At 34.9% G+C, this 23,910-nt stretch overlaps 2 protein-coding genes across 4 annotated transcripts in view; one reads left to right on the top strand and one right to left on the bottom strand.

Annotated features, from left to right (window-relative positions):
• Positions 1-9,407, bottom strand: part of LOC148905238 (uncharacterized) — a 9,931-nt gene extending 524 nt beyond the window's left edge. The window contains exons 1-6 of the mRNA XM_089024360.1: positions 8,889-9,407; positions 8,232-8,402; positions 7,862-8,023; positions 7,369-7,725; positions 6,520-7,040; positions 5,523-6,388 (exon numbers count right to left, since the gene is read on the bottom strand). Of these exons, the coding sequence (XP_088880486.1) occupies positions 5,540-6,388; positions 6,520-7,040; positions 7,369-7,725; positions 7,862-8,023; positions 8,232-8,402; positions 8,889-9,360 (2,532 nt within the window). The 5' untranslated portion in view covers positions 9,361-9,407 and the 3' untranslated portion in view covers positions 5,523-5,539. The remainder of the gene's footprint in view (positions 1-5,522; positions 6,389-6,519; positions 7,041-7,368; positions 7,726-7,861; positions 8,024-8,231; positions 8,403-8,888) is intronic.
• Positions 1-23,910, top strand: part of LOC116299338 (thyroglobulin-like) — a 57,409-nt gene that overhangs the window by 23,007 nt on the left and 10,492 nt on the right. The window contains exons 1-14 of one of the 3 annotated variants that reach the window (XM_089040948.1): positions 2,165-2,237; positions 14,152-14,219; positions 15,166-15,184; positions 16,066-16,194; positions 16,938-17,105; positions 17,373-17,561; positions 18,244-18,447; positions 19,047-19,196; positions 19,819-20,055; positions 20,430-20,591; positions 21,066-21,284; positions 21,360-21,521; positions 21,881-22,036; positions 23,625-23,828. In XM_089040948.1, the coding sequence (XP_088897074.1) occupies positions 14,178-14,219; positions 15,166-15,184; positions 16,066-16,194; positions 16,938-17,105; positions 17,373-17,561; positions 18,244-18,447; positions 19,047-19,196; positions 19,819-20,055; positions 20,430-20,591; positions 21,066-21,284; positions 21,360-21,521; positions 21,881-22,036; positions 23,625-23,828 (2,041 nt within the window). In that variant the 5' untranslated portion in view covers positions 2,165-2,237; positions 14,152-14,177. Of the gene's footprint in view, positions 1-2,164; positions 2,238-3,955; positions 3,975-14,151; positions 14,220-15,165; positions 15,185-16,065; positions 16,195-16,937; positions 17,106-17,372; positions 17,562-18,243; positions 18,448-19,046; positions 19,197-19,818; positions 20,056-20,429; positions 20,592-21,065; positions 21,285-21,359; positions 21,522-21,880; positions 22,037-23,624; positions 23,829-23,910 lie in introns of those variants that run through there. The other 2 variants (XM_089040949.1, XM_089040950.1) reach the window with 2 other exon arrangements.

A 23,910-nucleotide genomic window follows, 5' to 3' on the forward strand; every position in this document is an offset into this window, starting at 1 on the left:
GGTTCAATCTGTCAGTTAGCCATGCCCTGACTTAGATCAGCCCAGAGGTTGTTTCAGGGTTCAATCTGTCAGTTAGCCGTGCCCTGACTTAGATCAGCCCAGAGGTTGTTTCAGGGTTCCATCTGTGAGTTAGCCATGCCTTGACTTAGATCAGCCCAGAGTTGTTTCAGGGTTTATTTTTGTTTGTTTTGTTTTGAAAGTAAACCATTTTTAAAAAAAGAAAGTCTCCTTTTTTAGCCTCTGGTAAACTGTAATACTTTATGCAATCAAAACTGATTAATGCATTGTGAAAGGTGACTGTAACTCTTTTTTCTATTTATTCCAAATGATATCATCATTCTGACAAATATAATAAATGAACACAATTATATCTCACTTCTGTAGTTAACCAATGATCTATTCCAAAAGAGCTTAATATATAGTCAATATATGAGCTGTTTCAAGAAATAAAAACTGGGACTGAAAAGAAATAACATTGACTTAGAGTCACACAAAATGTATACTTCCATTTTAAAGTTTTAAATTTTTTAAGTTTTAAATTTTAAATTTGACTAGGATATAACCACACTCCCAAGATACATCTAATCTACTGATCTTATATACCAAAACAATGGAATTTTAAGATTAATACATAAGGTATACTTATGAAGCATTGTAAAGAATAAATATCTAGCTGCTACCATGAACATATATAATTGGTTTTTTGCAAGTGAACATTTTCATGAAAAACCTCAGAATTGCCAAACTGAGTTCAGGAATTTTTCTATATATATATATTTCTATTTTCTATATGGTCTTCTCAACAGTATACCTTTTAAACTATATATATATACATTTGTAAATGCATGGTAGATGGAAAATCTATCTTCTTTGGCTCTTTACTTTTGTAAAATAAACACTGGCAAGGCTCTGCAATCAAAATAGTGAAGGCCTTTACACATAATGACTTAACACAAAAAATTCAGAAAGACTTTTCTATTTTCAATGCTGCAAAGTGCTTATATAGAGAAATACATTACTATGTAAATAGCAGGTTTGGGATACAACTGAAAAAACCTTGAAAAGCTAGAAATTGAGAAAAAAGTCATTTTTGACATTGTTTAACATTGTTTTGGTTTTGGTATTCACCTGTATAAAGATTTTTAAAGAAAACAAGACCTGAACCAAACTATACAACAGCTCACAGTTATACACAACCTTACTCCCACTTTACAGCTATAGCACTAAACAAAAATATTTTCCCTTTTTAATCAAAGGAGTTTACATCCACACTCAGGACATAATCAATATATTATAATATTATGGGGTTGTTTTTTTCTTTTCATTTATAATATATGAACTTATTGAACTGAAATGAAAGTAATATGACTGGAGATATCCTAATATAGACTCTCATTTGCATTTAATTCCTTTTAATAGTGATGAAAATATTTAATTGTAAACCAGGAGGTGATTTAACTAGCCTTTTAACAGCAACTTCAGTCTGTGTTCAAAATCGCCTTGAAACTTATGAAACTGTTTGAATAATTTATTGATATTGTTGTTGTTGCTTTTTTTGGCTTTTCGTTGTGTTTTTTGTTTGGGAAATTCCCAAGCGAAAGCATATCTATGATTTTACCTCACGTTATTGAAATTTGTCGAAAATTTGCGAGTACCAGAATTTATAAGTAAGGTATTTTACATCATAATCGGGGTAAAAGCATGTTCACGAATTTATTACGAATTTCAAAATTTACAGTATCCATGACTATATTTACTTGATTATCTTGACAACTGATGAGCTTTTCAAGTTCAGAATCTTGAAATAGACTTGGAACAAGAAAACAATAATTATATTCCTTCTTTGTCTTTTTATCAAAGTAAGCTTATCGATGACTTGTTTTTGTCCGAATCAGACTGAAAACTTGACAATTTACCATCTACCGGGCATCGTGTTACTCGTCTGTATCGTTTTCTTGATAAACTACGGCATATGATCAAGGTGTTTGAGATAAAAACTGCGATTTTCGGAAGGAAAAATGCTCGACAGGAATCCTTTCCTCGTCCGCCATTTTGTCAGAGCGCCTGCGATAAAATCAGCGGTAAACCATATTGCGCACTCTCAGTTGAGATTTAAATTAGCCAATCAGCGGTTTTTTAGCCGTGTCTACAAACAAAACAACCCATATAAAGTAACGCAGTACTGTCACTCTGCCTCTTTGAGTCCAGAACACTGGAATAGGTGGAGCAGTTAATAGGTAAATCTTTTAAAAACCACTGAATCCTTTAAAGGTCGACCTACATTTTTTCTAAATATTATATTACACCTTTTGCTGTTCATTAACAGAAAATGTACATTCATTTGTGCCAATAGTTGTATCAATAACGTGTAATGTACTTTCATCAACACCACAAGTAACATCATTAGCGCGGATCAACTTTCAATAACGACAATTAAATATGCGTGTACATTCATAGACATCAATGGACAATCAATAGCGCGTTTGTACATTCATATGCGCGGATTGTAATTTCTTGTGCGCGAAATTCAACTTCAATAACACCAAATGACAAACAATAGCATTTTATGGACAATCATTTACCCAAAAGTGAAAATTCATTAGTACTATTAGCATAATCATTGACAATCTATAACGCGTTTGGACAATCATGAGGGTCAATGTTATATTCTATAGCGTGGTTCGACAAACATTTGCATGATTCGAATGAACAATAAGAGAAATAAAACAATCATTTATTTATTTTAGCCTTTAATTTCTTCGCCATTTATACATCGTGGCAAATACGTTTGCATATAACTGAACCACTGACCACATTTAGCGATAGTGATAGTTGCCACATTTCTCTGGAACCCTTCCATTAGCAACTGCGTTCTGTAGTGACCTAGAGCAATCCCTTGTCGTCTTGCCTCAGCCCGATCGTTCGTATGTTGTTGGATCTCTGGACTGCTGATGTCGTCTTTGATTGCTGCTTTAAGTGAGCTAATTGCTATTCTCCTACGCAGCCGCTTTTATGGAGGCAGTTACCTGAGTTTTTTATATGTTTTAAAGTGATAAAAACAAAAATCGCTAATGATTGTTTTATTTCTCTTATTGTTCATTCGAATCATGCAAATGTTTGTCGAACCACGCTATAGAATATAACGTTGACCCTCATGATTGTCCAAATGCGTTATAGATTGTCAATGGTTATGCTAATAGCACTAATGAATTTTCACTTTTGGTTAAATGATTGTCCATAAATGCTATTGTTTGTCATTTGGTGTTAGTTGAAGTTGAATTTCGCGCAAAAGAAAATACATTCCACGCATATGAATGTACAAACGCGCTATTGATTGTCCATTGATGCCTATGAATGTACACGCATATTCAATTGTCGTTATTGAAAGTTGATCCACGCTAATGATGTTACTTGTGGTGTTGATGAAAGAACATTACACGTTATTGATACAACTATTGGCACAAATGAATGTACATTTTCTGTTAATGAACAGCAAAAGGTGTATTAGTCAGGGGAAATTTTCTGACTCATTTGCATAATTATCTCGTTCGATTTTGACAATTCAAGCTAAAAACATAGTTTCTTAGATCTCACGAAAGCCACTTTGTAAGTATTTGCCCATATCGGCAAAATTTTTATATGTTTTTTTCAAAGGGTCTTGAAAGCATTCGTTATTTTTATCAAGATTTATCCTTATTTATAACGAAGATGAAACGTTTGGAAAGTTAAAATTCGAACGTTGCGTTATCGTTTTGCTGTAGTCCTTGACGAGCCAAGGATTTGCCTGAAATTCGTTCAATTTTGTACAAGACTAAAATTCCTTTCACACTAGTTTTTAGCTAGTTATATCTTAAAATTCCTTTATCGAGGTACATTCTTTGTGAGTCAAGATTCGGTAACGATTCAATTAATAAGTTTCTCATTTTCAATAGCCAATCTATAAAATTTTGACAACCGGGCAACGAAGCGAATAAGTAAGTATTTTGAGTCTTGCCATCACCTATTGTTCTGGATTTGTTTATTTGTGAGATAAAAACGTATTAGACAGGAAATCAGGTTTCCTAAACTAGTTTTTCTTGCTGCTAGTTTTTTTCCAGGAAAAATATCTTTAAGTCAGAAAATTTTGCTTTCATTTTTGACAATTTAGACCTTTCGTAATGAGCTGAATGGGTAGCAAGTTTTAAAGGTTAAAACTAGACGTGCAGGCTTATCTACATGGTATTGTGTTAGCCAAGGCACGTCGTGAACCACAGGAAAAAAAAGGAAAAAACCATGAATGATTTTTCCATAAACCATAATGGTTTTTAATATAAAACCATTGATAAATATATACATTAATGGAAAATGTTTGTATTATTTTTAAGAACCATTCTCAAATATTTTACCATTAATGTTATTTTTAAAAAACATTCATGTATTTTACAAGAAAACCATAAATGGGAAACAAAAACCATGAATGTAAAATAATTTTATTAGTAACATGAATGTTTTAAGCATAAAACATTCATGTTTTTATTATATTTGCCATTTTTGGTTTTTAAATTTCCCATTATAGTAATGATGAGTTTGACTGATACCACTAATCTAAGTTGTTAAAACATTAATGTTTTTTAAAGCAAAATATCAAGAGGGATTAAAAACCATAAATGTAAATAGTCCAAATAAACTCCTTTGAAAACATAAAATGTTTTAAGCATAAAACATTCATGTTTTTATCATATTTTCCATTTTTGGTTTTTAAATTTCCCATTATAGTAATGATGAGTTTGACTGATACCATTAATGTAAGTTGTTAAAACATTAATACTTTTTAAAGCAAAATATCAAGAGTGATTAAAAACCATGAATGTAAATTCCTTTGGTAACATAAATTTAAGCAAAAAACATTCATGTTTTTATTATATTTTCCATTTTTGGTTTTTAAATTTTTGATTACAGTAATCCAATGATGATTTAATTAGTTTTCATGATTACCTTACCATTTTGAGGAAATTTTTTCCATAATGAGCAATAATGGCAAAAGCGCCAAAAACTAGACTTTCCTATATGAATTTTGATCCCAATTTTTGTTTTGGGTTGACATTCTAAACCTTTTTAAACTACAGTTTAGAAGCTGATGTACTATGATAAAATACCTGTTTGAAGTGGTATTTTCAATTATACAATGATGTTTTGTTGCATTTGTTTTAGAATGTTGCTTTATCAGGCTTTTTTATAGAAAATATAAGGGGAAATAAGCAAATGAAGGCCTTTAAACCTCATTTATCAAATTTTTGCTTTTGGTAAGCACTTTGATTCCACTTTCATCGGTCATCTCCACTTCCAAACGAGTTAAACTTTCTGAATAACAATTTCCATTAAATGTGAATTTAACTTAGCTGATGCAGACAGTGTCACTGATGCAGATTTTTACAGTGCACTTAAGATTTGCATATCATTCATTTAATTAAAACAGATTGATGCAGTAAATCAAAGCATTAGATTTATTTAGACCACTTTTCAAAATGTCAAACATCTGTTACCTTGAGTTCACATATTTTTAATAACACACCCAAGTACTTCCAGACCACCCTCCATCAGCAAGACGAACAATTGAGTCCCAAGACACAGTGTCGAGTAACCTCCTGCTAGGAGGCTTGTAAACTTTGCCACCATCATCTCTAATTCTGCTAAATTCATAGTAAAGAACACGCACTGATTTCTGTGTTTCATCTGCTGTAACCACTCTTGCAATCCATGGGTCTGGATCATCTCCTTCTATTAAAACCATGTCATCTTTCCTTGGATAAAAGGGCAATATCAGTGGAAATTCAGGCAGTTTCCTTCTCTGATAATCAACCACAATGTACTGGCCATTGTTTCTTGGATAGAGTATAACCTTTCTTAGAATTGCAATGTCCAATACAAACAATAATCGATTTGGCAACAACTTGGTAACTTTGTTATATCCAGTGTCAGTTTGTGATAAAGATGAATCCTCATTTTCAACGTAAGTGTACTTTATTACTTCAGCAAATTTTTCATATTCTTCCCCTATTTTAACACAAAGAAATCTACTGATTTCAACTACATTTTCCTCTCCAGCAACATCTACTATAGCAGCTTCCCCAGCTCTGTAGAGTAACCCTTGATTAGCAATACACTGTTTTGGCTTGAGGAGACTGCGGAAAGAGAAAGCCACTTCAGATACTGCATAATTATGTTCATTTGTGGAAACATCTCTCTGTTTCGATTCCAGAATGAGATGAATGTCTTCTGTGAGTAGCACATCATTTCTATTTAATCCACCAACAAGTACACCTCTATGACAGCTGTCTGAATATTGAGGTCCCAAATTTCTAATTCTTTTGACAATGAATCTTGCAACTTCCATGCTTTTTGCACACATCTAAAAATGTAAAATTAGAAACATATTTAAATTATATGTAATGATAATTATGCAAACTCTAACACACACTTAGAATATTTAAAAAAAGTCAAATAACTTATTTGACTTTTTTAATAGATTTATTAAAATACCTTTTCCAAGCAAAACTGGAATTTATTATCATTATTCCCTTGTAATCCTAACTGTGACTTGTGCAATTTTAAAACTTCTCTCCTTGTTTCTTTCTTAGCATAAGTAACTTCTATGCCCTTGAAATTGGTGGGACATTTAACATATCTCTTGACTGCTCTTTCATAGGCAAAACACCAGTAATTGTCTGGGCGAGAAAATCTGGTGGCATCATCTGCTGTATGCTGAAGGGCATGAGCAGTTACAAGGCAAGCGGTAAGGCCCTTATACTCTTCAATCAAAATCATGTATCTCATTGCCAAAGTTCTAAAAATTTCTACGTCTACAAGTTGCCAACCATCCCTCTTGTAAAACACTAGCTCTACCATTCGTGCTGTAAGATAAAGCAGATGGAAGTCAATTGGCTCAAGATAATCATGCAGTATCAATTCTGCTGCTGGAAACATAAATTTCTGATACTCTTCAGCTTTCCAATAGCCCAATCGGTTTGAAAACCCATTTGGAACTCTACCATCCTTTAGTTCTAAAAAATGAAAGAAAGAAAGGAAGTAAGAAAGAAAAGAAAAAAAGTCATACAAGGAGGAAAGGAAAGAAGAAGGAAGGAAGGATAATTTATATGTATACTTGAAGTATGAATTATCATTTACTAGTATATATATACACCTACTTGCAAGAATGTTGTCATACGATATTAGAACATTAGTAATTTAGTGAGAAAGGAATACATTAAAAGACAAAAGAAAAAGTTCAGCTTCAGTGCTCTTCTTTTGTTTTTTAATAATTCCTATCCCACTAAATCACTAATGTTCTATTTTCGTATGACAGTGTTCTTGCAAGTAGGTGTATGTCACCTGATGTCCATGGAAATGATTTTAGTTCCTCATCCACCACCTTTTTGTCAATTTTTTCATCATTTATGAGATCAACAACTTGGGTTTTAATAACATTCATTGGCAGCATATGCATTATGTCATTCACAGTATCCTGAATAACATCAAATCCATATAGGTTATGAAGCCGATGAAGAATACTTAGGCCTGTGTAACCAGAGTCCTTGGCCAATGTTGCTCGTACACTACGTCTATCTTCCTCTTCAATGCTTTTCATTGTGGCAGCCTCATTTTTAATGTCACGTTTTTCACAGGGAAATCGTGCTCTATACCTATTGTTGCCAATATAATAAGTACTGCCACCTCCAGGATTTGTACCTGTAAAACATAGAGAATCTGCTACATTTGTTGTTTGATATTGATGAAGTATATATCTTTTGATAAAAGAATAGCCATGTATACCTCAATAATATCCTTTTTTTAGTGGATTACCAATTTCAAAAGCCTAACTTACCCTTTAATTTCTCTCTCCTACAAGGGAACTGTCCACAAAAGATAAATTTTCCAACTTCACATTTTGCTGGAAGGTCGCCTGTCCAGCATAGAATAAGGCAGCGTATCTGAAGCCTTCCACTTGGAAGATCCTCAAAGTCACCAGCATAATAAACCTTCACACCTAAATGCATTAATTGGATTCCATTAATCAAATCACATTTACTTAACAATATATACATGTATTGCAATGGAATGTTTTGTGTGTCATTGCTAAAATGAGGGAAATATTTTGGAATGCAACTCAAATTGGAGGACAAAACATAAGGTTAAAATATTAATCATGTTTTGTCTTCCAAATCAAGCTGCTTTGATGATGATAATCTGCTAACCATTAATAAAAATGTTTTCAACTTCAGTTATAAGAGGATGAAGAAAAGGATCTAAAGTGCATGCTCTCTTCTTGGGGAGAATGTAACTTGGCACAAATCCAATAGTATAGATTTCATCAGTCGACCATCTGTCTTCTTTTGTCATGTTTGCTATTGCTACTTCAATAGCCCCTAATTAAGAAATGGATAAAAAATTAATTGAGCCATGAATAATTAATTAATAATTGTAATATCTAACAATTATTTGCTGAATGCGAAGTGAATATCGGGGAATAATAACCGAAACGAAGTCGATTCCTGATCATTATTCCCGATATTCACTGCACCTGAGGTGAATAATTGTTTTAGTGTAATACACAGGCAATTCTTTCAACAACAAAAAAAGGAAAAAAAGAAGATAAGAGACTTTTAAAATTAGGTAACAGCAACAAAGTGGTTGGCTGCCATTTTGGATTATCGCTGGAGGTGATTATCATGTGATAATCTGAGTTTCTTGACCAATCAGTGCACAATATTTTCAATAATCACCTGGCTATGTATTTATACTAAATTTACATATTACAAAATGCAATGTATATGCTAAGGTATCTTTGTACACGCTTTACCTATTTCATTTTAACATTTTAATGATTATTAGACAGCAGAATGCACACTTACCACAACTGTGGGCACCAGGGTATCCAAAAGGTTGCCACCCATCCCAGTGTCCAATAAGTGCAATATTTCGTGGCTCACCATGAACATATTTAGGCTTATATTGATGTCTTACTCCACATTCCTTACAGATCACCTGGTAACATCCTTGGAATTGGACAGATGATGTTATTTGTTCAACACTGATGACACACAAACAAAATGTGCATTTAAATGGCAACATCCATTCCATATTGTTATCCCAAAACCACTTTAATTCATTGAATCTGGATCCATCCCATATTTCTCTTAGTTCATCTGGATTTGCTCCAGCTCCCTCAATCCAGTTGGCTTTATTTTCCCAATGTGACATCATCTTCTTACACATAGCAGGGTCAGCACACCATCTCTCTATTTTATCAGACAGTCCAAGGTAATAGTATTTGATACTACCATTCTTACCACAGTGTCTGCAAGAAGCAGAAGGGGATTCCATGACATCTCATGAGGCATAGTGACTATCATCCAGACAAATGTACAGTTCCTTTGGATCCTTATAGCCACAATCCTTCAACAGCTTCTCAGTTTGGCTCCAGTTTTTAGGCCATATCAATTTTACTTCATCATTGCTCTTGCAGTAAAGATCTCTAGCAAAGTCCAGAACATCTTCAAAGTCATTTTGAGACCCTTGCATCTGATCAACTAGCATCAATGCTTTTAATATTGCACATATGATTTCTGTTTTTATCCTTTCTTCATCATGATCAATATCTTCAGTTCTAGAAGTTCCAGAGGTTCGTGAAGCTTGAGAGAATTCATCATCAGTGCCTTCAACTTCATCAACACTACATTCTTCATAAATGCTTGACACTTCATCATTGCCTTGCAAATCATCTACATTTTCTCCAGACTGTACTGTTGGCCTTGGACTGTCCACGCCACTGTATGTGTACAATGGCAAAAGGAAGAAAATAAATGAAATTACAATTCTTTTTTATTTTGTTTTATTTTTGTATTCGAATAGCATGTAATATCTTGAATTAAAATGAACGGTGATTTGGAACAAAACGAGGATGCACAGTCAAAAACATGCAACAACAAGCTAAACCATAATGCGATGTCAGTAAAGTTAACTAAACCAAGAACCAAAATCGTCATTTCCATCATCCATATTTTCAAATTCTTGTAAACTTTGCTGTATCTTCCAGTGGTTGTACTCTGTTGATCGGGATACGGGTGCGCCATCGCATTCTCCACAAGGACAATGAGTGTGCTCATAATCTAGAAGCGAACATCGGCAGCTTGATATTTCCTCTCTATCCCACAGTGAAAAACGTGTAATTTTCCTTCTTGGCATACTGAATCAATCAAGACTAGTCAAATATTTTAATTTCGGTTTGTTTTGTTAACAAAAGATACACCATATAAACGAAGGTGTATTCACCATGCGTTTCAGTTTTGTCCCAGTACTTTCGTGTAAACCGCAGGTAGCCAAAAAGCTATAATTTTTATCTTATTCTTAATTTATAAAAAGACCTCATGCTTTGAGATATCTTATTTCGAATTCTTTATTAATAGTTGCAATTTCCTATATTCCTTATCATTTTTAATATATCATTGTTTATTAGAAAATTTTCGGTCAATAAGTTATTTTCGCGCGTTTTTTGGTCACATGATTCGCGGCATCCAATGATAGCAATTCCTTGATTTGTAGATTTGTAGTGACTTCGCAGACTTCGCGCGCATTTCTATCTTCCCTGCAAGTAGAGTTAGTAGATTGCTTGCAAGTAGAGAGTGCTGTTTGTTGAATTCATTCGTAAAGGACATCTTCATTAAAAGTACAGCTCAATATTGATGACATGGACGTCTACGAAATGAAAGTGGAAGACGTAAAAGATTTTATCACCACGAATTTCGATAATGAATTGGCGGAGCGTTTCGAGAGTAAGTAGCCGAGTGTATAGATTAGATTATTTTCCTTTCCCGCTCTAACTCAGCACTATTCACAAACTAATAAATATAAAAAAGCTTACAAATACACAAAAGCCGATAGGTAGAACCAAACAGCCTTAGATTTGATGCAAAGTTTATAGGGCATTGGGACAATATATAACAGAATCATTTCAGTTCACTCACGTACTTCACCGAAACTAAAAAACTTCTAAAAAAGGTTATATTAAAAAATGTACAGCTTTCATTTAATCTCACTGACTACATTTGAATATGTTGAACTTCGGTCTTTGAGTTCAAGTGAAAGCCGTAAAGTTTATTAAGTCAAACTTCAAGAGTGAAAGCACGAGGTAATTCTTTTTTTTTTCCAGTCCTTTTTCCCGCCAAAACGTCTACAAATCGCTAGTGCTTTTTTTCTGCCCAGTTTAGGAAGTTAGCTGTTTTTGTAATTTTGGTGAATACATACATTCTTTTGGTTTTGCATTATAAATGTTAGATAGAGTTCTCAATCTGAATGACTGGCTTTCTATCACAGAATTTAAACCATAGCATGTCGAAACATATACAATCAGCAATGATAGTTAATTTTTCTGTATGATATTTCATATTGATTTAAGTCTTCTTTATAAAAAATCTATTATTTCATGCAGATCAAAATATAGATGGGAAAGCTCTTGTGATGCTGGCACAAAAAGGAACGCAGCAACAGTTTGAGGCTTGTGGCCTCATAACTGTGGGAAAACAGCTTCAGTTTAGAGCTTCTGTTGAAGAAAAATTGTCAGGCAGTGCTGTAGTAAAGATGGCATCAGCTGAATTTAGAGGTGGCAAACCTACCAAAACCAAGTTAAGATCATTATCTGAAATAGAACAGAAACTTTACAAATTCAAGTAAGTGGGTCTTCTAGTATTACTTAACAGGTGTGTCATAAGTATAATTATTGCACAAATTTGATTTTATTACAGGAAGAAAATAGTGAGATCTGCTGCAATAAAGACTTTTCCAGGCAATAATCTCCCAAACTTTAAGTTATCTAAAGAAGCCAAACAGAAACTGGAAGCACTAGCTAGCTCTTTAGTAGTTGAATGTGGCTATGAGCCAGCAGGCTTTGGCAGAGAAGGGATCAAACAGCACATTATTGATGTCTTAAATGAAAGGAGGCGAAACCACAGGAAAGGACGGGACTATAACCAGGTACATTTATGACTAATCTTTGTGAAATCGGTAAAAAAAAATTATTGGGAAGCTACTTGGTAAATTTTAATTAATATATTGATTTCCTAGCCTGACAAAAGAACTCTTAAAAGAAAAGTTTCTTCTGATGATGATGTTTCAAGTTTGAGAGGTGTAGAGTCCACTACTTCAACAAGCTCTGATGGTTTGCTGATAACACGTCCAGTAAAGGTATTTATTTCATTTATTGTATTATTCTTCACAGTGGTTCCTTAACTCACAAGTCTATCTTTTTCTAGCCTGCTAAAAGAACTTCAACACGAACTGATGTTAGTGGCAGTAGTGATGATGATTCCCCAACTGACTCCAATCTGGCTTCAGCATCCTCCACTCCTAAAAATGTCATATATACAGATGATGAGCTTCCACAACTACCTAAATGGCCATGCAATTCAGAAGATCCAGACTCACTGAATGTCCAAAATGATCGTGATTTGCGCAAAAAAGAAATGGAAAATGATGATGTTGCTCAAGAACAAAGCAGTGAGGCAATGATGGTGGAAAATGTGGATTCCAATGATGAAATTAAAGGTAAATGTGTGTCAGAGTGTGTTATCCTGGGAGGATATGCCAAAAGTATTTTTCATTCAGACTACTGTTGTCTGTGACTTGCGTTGAGTTAATTTATAAAAGTTCTTTATTCTGCTAACTTTTTTTACAGGAAAAGATGCAGCTGTGGTGGTGTGCGTGGCATTCAACGCAATTAAAGTAGGAGACGTATCAAGGAGCCAGCTGTATTCTGCTGCGAAACTGTTAGGTGTAGCAAAGAATGCTAGAAAGGACAAGGATAGTCTTGTTAGCCTAATTGGAAACAATCTTGTTAAGGAAGGATATGTTAAGATTGATGCGGGGGGGAAAAATGTTATTTCCCAAGAAAATGTTAAAATGGTTAAGCCATTCTAAGATTTTCCCCAATAGAGGTCAATCCCTAGATCCCTAGACTCAGCCAATTTATGACTGCATGAAAAACATTTTTGTAGAGTTGCTTGCATATCAAAGAATGACTAGTTATGATCAAAGACACATATAAGAAGTTTGTCGTAGATTAAATTTGTTGTTTTTAATCGTTGCAAATAAAAAATCTACATCTCCTATTTGTATATTTTAATGTTTTTTTTATTTAACATTAATGTTTTAAAAGTCATAACCATTAACCTGTACCATTAATGGATAATATGACTTGAACCATTAATGTTTTTTTACATGGTATTACCATGTTTCCCATTATGATATTTATTGAATAAAACATTAATGTTTTAAGAGTTATAACCATTAACCTGTACCATTAATGGATAATGACTTGAACCATTAATGTTTTTTTACATGGTATTACCATGTTTCCCATTATGATATTTATTGAATAAAACATTAATGTTTTAAGACTTATAACCATTAAGTTGAACCATTAATGGATTTTGTGGCTTTAAACATTAATGTATTGTTATCAATAACATTCATGGATTACTATATTTTCCATACCTGTAATATTGTTTTTAACCAGTTATGGTTTAAATACTTATTCCATTGATGATTTTTGGACAAATGTCATCAATGGTTTATTGTTTTACAAAAACCCATGAATGGTTACTGTTCGGCGAAACCATTAATGGTTTTTTAAATGGTTAATATGCAATTCCCATTCGAAAATACCATGAATGGTTTTTTCCTTTTTTTCCCTGTGAACTTTTGTTTATCGTTTCGCAATGTGCATGGATTTTGATGTTTTGCTGCACGAATAAGCTTATATGGTATAAATCGATCGATTAAATTAGTGATATATTTTATGACTATATTTTTATTTGTCTTGACAATAAAAAAGAAAGGAAAAGAAAAAAAAAAGAAAGAAAGAAAGAGAAAAATTAAATATGGCTTTTGCTTTCTTTCGAAAGATTTCCATTTCACAGTTAAATAAATCTCATCTTAAATCTTATCTAAAAAATTTAATCTACACTGGCAGTAAATTTGCCCCTCCTCTATTTGTCATTTAGATGCCAGAGTTTTCAAAAAGGTGTAATAGGGTTACAATATACATCTGTGCAAATAACATATCTATTGTGTCTAGACATATATATACTAATAATATGGATAAAACTAAATCTTTTACAGAATTAACTAAAAGGCCCATGAGATAAATGATGCAGAAGTTATTTGTACTTGCCTTGCTTCTTGGTCAGGTATTTTATATACTGCTTTTATATGAATAGTATCTGTTTAAAGAATGGAAAAACCAGACTTGATATACACCCAATCGACCAATTTGAATAACTTTTGCTCTAGACTGACTAGCGACTGACCAGCCTCATGTTTACATGGAAACATTTTCATTTTTGCATGTTTGAGAGACTAGTCAGTCGCTTATAGTCAGTGCAATGATAGTTATTTAAATTGGTCTCCATATTTCGATTCTGTGTATGAGCCAGGCCTATGTAAAAAAGAATACAAAATTATATTAACTGTAGGCAGACCTATGGTTTTTCAAGGGAGTTAGAAAATGGCATAATAGTAGTTTGCTTACCTTTGGGGTCTTGGGGTTGATTCCTGGACTCGGCATCACATGTGAGTAGAGCTTGTTAGGTCTCTCCCTTGATTCAAAGGTTTTTCTCCAGGATCTCTGGTTTTTGTCCCTCTGCAGATAAAACCTGTAGCTAAAATGCAAAATTCCAATATCTGATCTCTGATTTAGCTGTCCCTTTTATTGATCAGGATTTAGATAAAAATTTGAATCTTTAGATTAAAGGGGTTCCAGATTCTGAATTGGGGGCTTTAACAAATTTCCAATTTGTCCACTACAAATAATATTAGACACAGAGCGCCCCCCCTTTATTAAAATACATCAGAAACCAAGAGGGAGAATATTTGGTGTTCATTACATAAAAGCAGCTATATTTTTAAAATGGAATTTTTACTTGGATATGTTTTCCTTTTTCAGACCATGTCTCATTCCCTTGAGAATAAGTTTCTTTGTTTGAGTGGTATCCATTATGTGCCTTCGCCTGTGTTTCTGTCAAGCAAAGAAATAATACTCAGGGGAATGACATGGTCTGAAAAGGGAAAACATTCAGCCCAAGGTAAAGAGGTCTATTAGTTTTAGATTTAACATTTTTTTGTTTATTGCCTTAGGTTTATATATCAACAACTGGTAAGTGTTAATTTTGATGATGTTGAAATAGAATTATTGTTGATTAAAGATATGTGATGAGGATGATGAGATAGAAGTACCTAGAATAGACCCTTTTCGAGTTCCAAATTACCGCTGTGTTTATTGATTACAGACTATTATTTACTCTGTTACTGTGATGATTATGAGATAGTGATGATGATGAGATGGTGATATTTATGATGGGATAACTGATAATTGAGGATGAGATAATGATAATGTGGACGTAACAATATGGATGATTAGCACATACCAACTCGCGTACTTCCTAAGAACATGCATGCTCAATGGTTAATTGGAGGTGAATATCGTACGATATTCACCTCTGAATCTCGGAATATTGAGTTGGCAAAAAAATGGCATCTGCCGACAATCGTTTTGCTACAATTTCCAAAGGGGAAATTGAAAAAATGAAAGTAAATGCCATTCCTATCAATACTAAAAAGGAAACCAAGTATGGCCTAAAATTTTTGCGTGAATTTGTCACACAAACTAAAAGTTTCTGTTTGTTTGTTTTTATTGAATTATTGTATATAAAAATAAGTTACTCTGTACACAAGTTGGTATATGCTAAAACAATTATTCGCCTCAGGCTCAGTGAATATGGAGAATATTTACCTCGCCACACGAAGACTCGCGTCTCAGTAAATATTCCCCGATATTCACTTCGCATTCAGCAAATAATTGCTAATTATGATGATGATGATTTGTGATAAAAATAATGGTGATCATCATCATCATCATCATCATTATCATCATGACTTTAAATGATGAAGGCCGAGGAAGGGGACAACGATTAGCTTATATATACTGTAAATATAAACCATATTTCCCTGGAACTGATATCATATATGATTTAACAGAGAAAGTTGGTATTTGCAAGCCAGCTCCTGCATTTGGTCCATGTGTGATAACATGTGGTGCTGACGAAGACTGTGATGGAATACACAAATGTTGTAGTAATGGATGCGGTGCATGGTGTTCAGAACCAAGTAAGTCTGATCTGCTCATATTGATTATTATTCGAATTATTTTTCCGCCATTATAAATGACCGTGATAACGGTGAATTACTGCCTACAAATAATAATCTGCTCATGCGCATTATGGTACAAAGCTGTTTGCTGCAAATAATACTCTGCTCATGTGCAGCAATGTTGCATTTGTCACATGGCTCACTTCCCTGTGACTTGGTATGCAAAAACAACCAAAGCACAAAAAGGAAACAACATTTTTTTTGAATGATAAAACAATTATTAAACTTGGTTATCACAAAATTTTGTGATTCGTTAGTCTCACAAGCAATTATTTGCCTCTGCCTTCGGCATCCGTGTAAAGACTTTTGCCTTCAGCATCAGCAAATAATTGCCCACTCACCACTAATAACTCTAATATCAGAATATCACAAAAAAAATTCAAATTACAAATGGTTCGGATGGAATGAATAGCCACCATAAGCTTAAGCTAGGGCTATTTATGAGAGGCAGCATAATTGTGGCATACCGTAAACCTCTGAAAACAAGCCCCTTATCATGTGATTCTATTGTTCTTCTATTGTTCTAAGATCAAAAAGGCATGTTGCACAATTATAAGCCCAGCTAGGGCTTATTTTCGGAGGTGTAAGGGCCAGTATGCCACCTTTATAACCCACAAATAATTGATGGATGTATGTACTGAGATCTTAGAATCAAAACTTATCATTAAACATAAATTTTCTTTTTTTCCCCAACTTCTTAGCATGTCCTCTAAAGCAAACTAAAGTAGACTGTCCAGCAAGTCTATGTAACTATGTTGGCTGTCCAGGAAAACCTCAGGAAAGTGTTCAATGTTCCGTGGACTTTTGCAATCAGTGTATAGTGAGCTTCCGCAATGTTACAACTGGTGATCCTGTCGACTGTGGACCAGGTAATATTATTAATAATATCCTGATAGATTATGATTTGATATACAAGGGCACCGATCTTTGATTTATTAAAAGGGCTGTCCAGATAATGAATTGACATAAGTCATATTTTCCAGCATCTTACAAGAGGCAGTAAGTAAAGCCATTGAACACCTTCCTGCATGCACCCATGGCAATCTCTTTGTCTGGGGTTTGGGCTTCTCTTTTCTCCATAGAGTAGCATTACATATGTTTTTGATAATTTTCTATAATACACTCTTGCTTTTCAGTTGAGACACTCTGCCCTCGTATGCTATCATCAACCAATCAACACCTACTTGGCCAGTACAGACCTAAATGTGATAAATATGGTGCATTTGAAAAAATACAGTGCCATGAGGGCTACTGCTTCTGTGTTGATACAAGATCTGGTGTTCCTGATATGTCAACCAGTGTCAGGGGTACACCAAAATGTCCAGGTATGTAGCACCTTTTTAGATAAGTCCATTTTCCATTTCAGACCATGTGTCATTCCCTAGAGTATCATTTCTTTGTTTAAAGGCTGGTTTAGATGGTACGATTTTTGCCTACAACTATCGTACACAACAGGCTCGCGTCTGTCGTAGGCGAGTTGTAGGCTTGATTTACACACTACGACTTGAGTTGTAGGATGGGGTGAGCGTGTTGTATACGATAGTTGTAGGCAAAAATCGTACCGTCTAAACCAGCCTTAATGGTCGCTCATGAGAAGACACATGAATTGATACAACTAACAAAGAATCTTATTCTCAAGGAAATGACACATTGTTTGAGTGGGATGAAAACAATATGCCCAAGCTAAACAGGTCCATTTAAGGGCCGATGAATTATGGTTATTTTTAGTGAGACTTAATGAGACCACAAGATTTGGGTATAGATAATATTATGCTTGCGGCTGAGACTGTACTACCCATAAAATTGACTCAGACTTGGAAGGAATTTTGTAAGACCTTTTGTATTAGGACCATTCATCACTGCTTTGATTCAGTGTGGACAATTAAAATTATAATTCTTCTTGTTTTCATTTTCATTCATGCCATACATACATTTGGTAATAAAGGCCTCAGATAAAATCATTAAAAAAAGATAACACCATTACTCCTTTTATTTCTAACATTCCAGAGAAGACACTGTGCCAGAAGCAAGTAGATGAAGCTATGAAGCTGCCTCCTATTGGTCGCTTTGTCCCACAGTGCAAATCAGATGGCAGTTTCCAGGAAAAACGATACCATTTATCTACTGGTCAGTGCTGGTGTGTAGATTCTTATGGTAGAGAATGGTTTGGTACTAGATCTCACTCACCCACCCTTGACTGTACTGCATCAGGTAATAAAAATAAGGTGTTTGCTTTTTTATGGGATATAAAAATTAAGAGAAAAATGTTGAACCCACATATACAGCATTCTAGTCTCAGATGTGTTAACCACTACAAACTACACTACAAAAGCAACCATGCTTGCCTAGAAATGCAGCTTGACAATGAAATGTAGGGCAATTTCGGGGGGTGCCAGGGTGATGATTTTTATTTCTCCAGTGGAAAGTTGAGCACTATAAAGAAGAGTATGCAGGATAGAGAAAATTTTTAAAATCTTTAAATATCAGACAGATAATGAACCTGTGGCCCTCATTTCATGAATTAAATTGTTAATTAATTGTAAAGGAGGAGGATGAACAGAGTCACTTCTACAGAATATTTAACAAGAACTGACAAATAAAGTTAAATCACTTTAATATTAACAACACAAGTTTGGGAATTGATCCTTGAGCAGTCTGCCATCTCTACATGTCATTGTCCATAATTTTTAAACATGAATTTCAATGCAACAAGATTGCAGAAGTTTTTGGTTTATTAACTTCTCAATCTTCGTAAGGGTGGAAATGGAAACTTGTACAGATTATCTAATGCTTATCTTCCTTGTTCACAGTTTGTCCTTCTGGTGTTACACAGCTAAAGTGTGATCCTGTGTTATGCCACACTGCCAAATGTCCTGGTTATGAGAAAGCATCTTGCCGTGTCAATCCCTGTGGCCAATGTAAACCAGAATTCCTCGACCAATACAACAGACAAATTAAGTGTAAGTATAAGATAATTAACCTTGGATGGTTGTATTGCATCTACTGGTAAGGCAGGGTGATCCTATTCATGAGGGTGAAATTTGTAGAGTTCTTCATAGCCCAGCACAAAGCAGTCACCAGCATTTTTTTCATTAAGTTTTGAAATAGTAGGAGAAGACCATTAACTAGCTGGAGAGTCATGGCAGGGTTTTCATTAAGTTCTGAAGCAATAGGGGACAATAATGATAGTTTAGCTGTAGAATTGTGCCCAGTAATCAGAGCATATTTCAATCCCCCACTCTAAATGAAAACCCTGAGTCACCTTAGGAGTGGGTGGAAAAAGTGGGAGGGTTTAAGCCATGACTTTAAATTGAAAATTTATGTGTTCCATTGAAAGTCCATCAATTTTCATACTGTTTGTATTGTTGAAGTTGTGCATTATTCACTTTACCAATGGTATTTGTGAATATGTTGACACTGATACGAGGCTACCCCTGAGTAAATAAGTATGTAATCAAGGAACACAGTAATACTCTATCCTTCATTGTTTTCATGAACTACATGTCTTACAAAATATATCTATTTTTCATAAATTTGAAATATTTTGAAGAAAAATCTAATTTTACTGTATTGACATTTTAGGTCTTACAAAATGTCAAAGTCTACGCAATGAGGCTCTTGGAATTGACAAAACTGGGAATGCATCAATAGTTCCAGTCGTTGGACGTTATATCCCTCAGTGCACTAGTGAAGGAGAATTCCAACAAGTTCAATGCTATGGTTCTACTGGTTATTGCTGGTGTGTTGACAAGGAAGGAAGCCCTGTGCTTGGGACAATAGTCCGGGGGATGCCACACTGCAACAGCTCTGACGTTGGAGGTAAAGATATATCAAAGATGTAAAAAGCAAGTCTGTATGCTTTGATGAATTATGCAGCACACTATCAAAAAAATGGTCCTTGTCTTACAAGGGTAGCACTCAATAGCTAGTGGCTACCAAACCAGTGGTCCTTGTTCCATAATCGAATTGGAATTTAGGAGTTGATTATTTTTTGAGGCGGGAGGAAAACCAGAGAATCTGAAGAAAATCCTTCAAAGCACAGGCTGGAGAAAACTAACTAGAAACTACTCACATATGACACTGAGTGCAGTAATTGAACCCATCCCCAGTAATACAAATGTACTGTTGAAGTGTATTAATATTTCCAACTTTGTCACAGGCCAGCCGATGTTAAAGTGTATATTTTTTTGTAGTTTGTCCAGCAGGCAAGCCAATGTTTACATGCTTAAGAGATCTATGCAAGTGGTCATCATGTCCAAAATATCCCAATGCTAAGTGCAGAGTCAATCCTTGTGGATTCTGTAAGGCCGAGTTCTTGGATGATAACGGCAATGTTATCAAAAACTGTAATGAGGGTATGTAATCCTAGGTCACAAAAAGGTAAAAATACCTGTCCTTGTAACATTAGTTACGCTGACACTTGCAATGGCGGATCCAGCCAAAATTTTAGGGGGGGCTAATTGAGTTGGGGGGGGGGGGGGGGGTAATTGAGTTTCTTCTGTCAGCACAATAAAAAAAAGCATCTAATTCTTCAGTTTTGTTTTGTTTTTTGTTCTGCTGAAGGGGGGCTTCAGCCCCCCTTTGCCACCCCTAGATCCGCCCTTGATTTGCTTCCAGGCAAAGTGACAAAGAATAGGATACTTGTCTGGGTTACCTTTGGCATGTACTTACAAGATCAAAGATGTAATTTTAAAGAGGAAAGAGAGATCTTACATGGGAATTATGTTGTGAGGAAGACCAATGTTAAGCTGGTCTTTTTAAATTTTTGAACTTGTATGTTTGCTGTATAATTATTCAGAGGACTTATTGTTTATATATTTAATTTCTAGGATTTAGTGCTTGCCAGCAGGAACGTGCAAAAGCTCTTCAGACAAGACCTGGTGGGCTGCAGCCAGTTGGAAGGTTTGTTCCAGAATGTGCAGTTAATGGTTCTTACAAGCAAGTTCAGTGCTGGGGGTCTGTTGGATATTGCTGGTGCGTTGATGATAAAGGAAAAGAGGTTGCTGGCTCAAGAGTTAGAGGTCAACCAGACTGTTCCAAAGTATCAGGTAAAAAATGTTAAGAATAAAATGTTAGGTTTATGAGAGAGTTGTAGATAACGAGGATTTTTTTGTTGTTTTCAGTGAAGGTAGTTAAAGATGGATTTTGCCCTTTCAAGCAACCAAGAGATGGCAAATTGTTCTGTTCTTCTGCAAAGAACTGCACATCTGATGGTGACTGTGTTGAGAAGGACAGGTGCTGTAATAGCACTTGTGGACCCATATGTCAGACACCAATTTTCACAGGTAGGATGAGGTGAAGATCTGATGATAATTATGCTGATGATGGTTAATTATTGATGGTGATGATTATGTGCTGATGGTGGTAGTTATAACAATAATGCTGGTGATGATGATGACATTGGTGGGGTTGGTGACACATGATGGCGCCCTTGCATCAGCAGCATCATCATAATAATAATAATAATCATCATCATCATCATGAAAATTTAAATAGCGCCTATATATCCATATAGCCCATAGGCACTTTACATTAATTGAGAAATAACTGGAAAAATAAAGTAAAAAATCTAAGAAATCTAAGAAGATAATCCTTTACTGGTATAAATCAAATCAAATATTTGTCCCTAATTTTTCCTCCTCAGCCTGTCCCAACGGCCGACCATTCTTACTCTGTCTTCACATGTGTAACTTTGCCAAATGTCCCGGTAACCCAAAAGCCCAGTGCTTCTCTGACCCTTGCAACATGTGCTGTGTTGAGTTCAGAGACTCCAACGGGAATCCAGTTGACTGTTCAAAAGGTGAGCTTCACTTCCTAAAAACAATTACCTCCAATTACCTCTTTTTTTACTTTAAAAATACTATTTAACTATCATCCTTGTTCAATTATGATCCAAAATACTTTTAGGAGTAAATAAATGGAGTAAAACTTACGCTATGGGAATTAAAAAGCTCCTTTTTGACCCTTCTTTCTGCGGAAGATTTCGCCGCCATTTTGTTTTATCTCGCGTATAGTAAAAACAAACGCGGGCGCGCTTGGTTCTTTTGGCGCGAAAATGATACGAGCCTTTTGATTGGTCAGATAATATTTTACTTAAAAAGATCGGGAAAAAACTAAGAATAAAGTAAGAAAAGAAAAGAAAAGAAAAATGAAAATATAAAATTAAACATAGAGGAAAAAGACCTACCTGGTTTATTTCACTATATGATTTTTGCATATTCCATTATTTTATATTTTCTCGTAATCCACCCATATAAGAGAATATTATCTTGACCCAGATTAAATCTCGTCCGATCCAGGATAGGAGTTTTTGAATTCTTCAATCAATTAGTTATCTTCAATAAGAGACCGGCAATAAAGTAAAGTTGGGGGAGGGGGGGGGGGGAGGGGGGAGCTAAAACAGGGGGTGGGTCACATAATTTTGAACTCCTTGAAAAGGGTGGGCTGTCTATGAAACTGAACATCTAAGAGGGGAACCATTAATAGTGTCATATTTCAATTCATGGTTATATACATAATACTTTCTCAACCGAACAAGATGTTAAGAGGGCAAATGAAACGAAGAAAAACAAGGAAGCAGAGTCATTAAAAGTATATACGAAGATAAGAGAATATGAAATACTTTATATTCTCTTGGCGAAGACTATAACTGGAAAGAAATGAAAGAAAGTGGTATGCTTACAAAACTGAAGGTTTCAGTCTTGGACCTTTTTATAAAGAAACACAGTTTGCTCAAGCGCAAAATGAACGAAGAAAGATGAGAAAGTCCGCCAACAATAAACGCTTGCCTGTCCATGCACCTTTTAGATGCTACTACATGTACGACAGACGAAAGGCGTGAAGAAGTTGATACTTCATGCTGGACACTGATAAGGATCACTGAAGATTTATATAGATTAGCGACAAAGAAAGTTATGACATGAGTACTCATGAAATTGGACTTACTGATAGTGAAGATGAAGATAGAGAGAAAGATGAAGCCGAATCAGCCAAAGTTACGAGGAGTGGAAGACGTGTGCATCCAAGAAAATTCTTTGGGATTCTGACTGAACAGAATCCAGAAGCTATATAAACAGTGGATCCTTTTTCCAGGGGGTGGCTCATATGTAACTTTATACACGGCCAACCAAAAAACAAGCTCCTTCAAATGGAATTCCCCCCCCCCCCCCCTTACTTTATGGCCAGTCCCTAATTTAGTTTTTTTCAGGGTGTCGATAAAATTTCAGTATTTTCTATAATTCAAAGAATTTGATTTAGGCGGTTCTCTTTAATTAACAATGAGGTAGAAAGAACTACCTCCATGTTCTTTATAAATAACCCTCAATCGTTAGACAAACAGATAAACAGTTGTATCGTTTTAAAATTTACTGATTTGTTGACTTATCTAGGACTTACTTCATGCCAACTACGTCGTCAAAAAGCTATGGGACTGCTAGGTGCTTTTAGACCTCGCTGTGACGCTAAAGGAAACTACGAGTTCATTCAGCAACATGAAAGCTACTACTGGTGTGTAGATAGTAAAGGACAAGAATTGCCTGGCACCAGGACACGATTCACCAAGCCCAAAAATTGTCCTAATGTTGGGCTTAGCTGTAAGTAGTTTGTTTTGAGCTTGTGGTGAAGACAAAAAGAGAAAAGAAAAACGGAATAGTTATCGTGACTGTACGGGTTGGA

This window comes from Actinia tenebrosa, unplaced genomic scaffold, assembly GCF_029948245.1.
Source record: "Actinia tenebrosa isolate PJP-AT-01 unplaced genomic scaffold, QUT_ActTen_1.0 PGA_scaffold8__29_contigs__length_14323225, whole genome shotgun sequence".
In the NCBI taxonomy this organism is placed as follows: Eukaryota; Metazoa; Cnidaria; class Anthozoa; order Actiniaria; family Actiniidae; genus Actinia; species Actinia tenebrosa.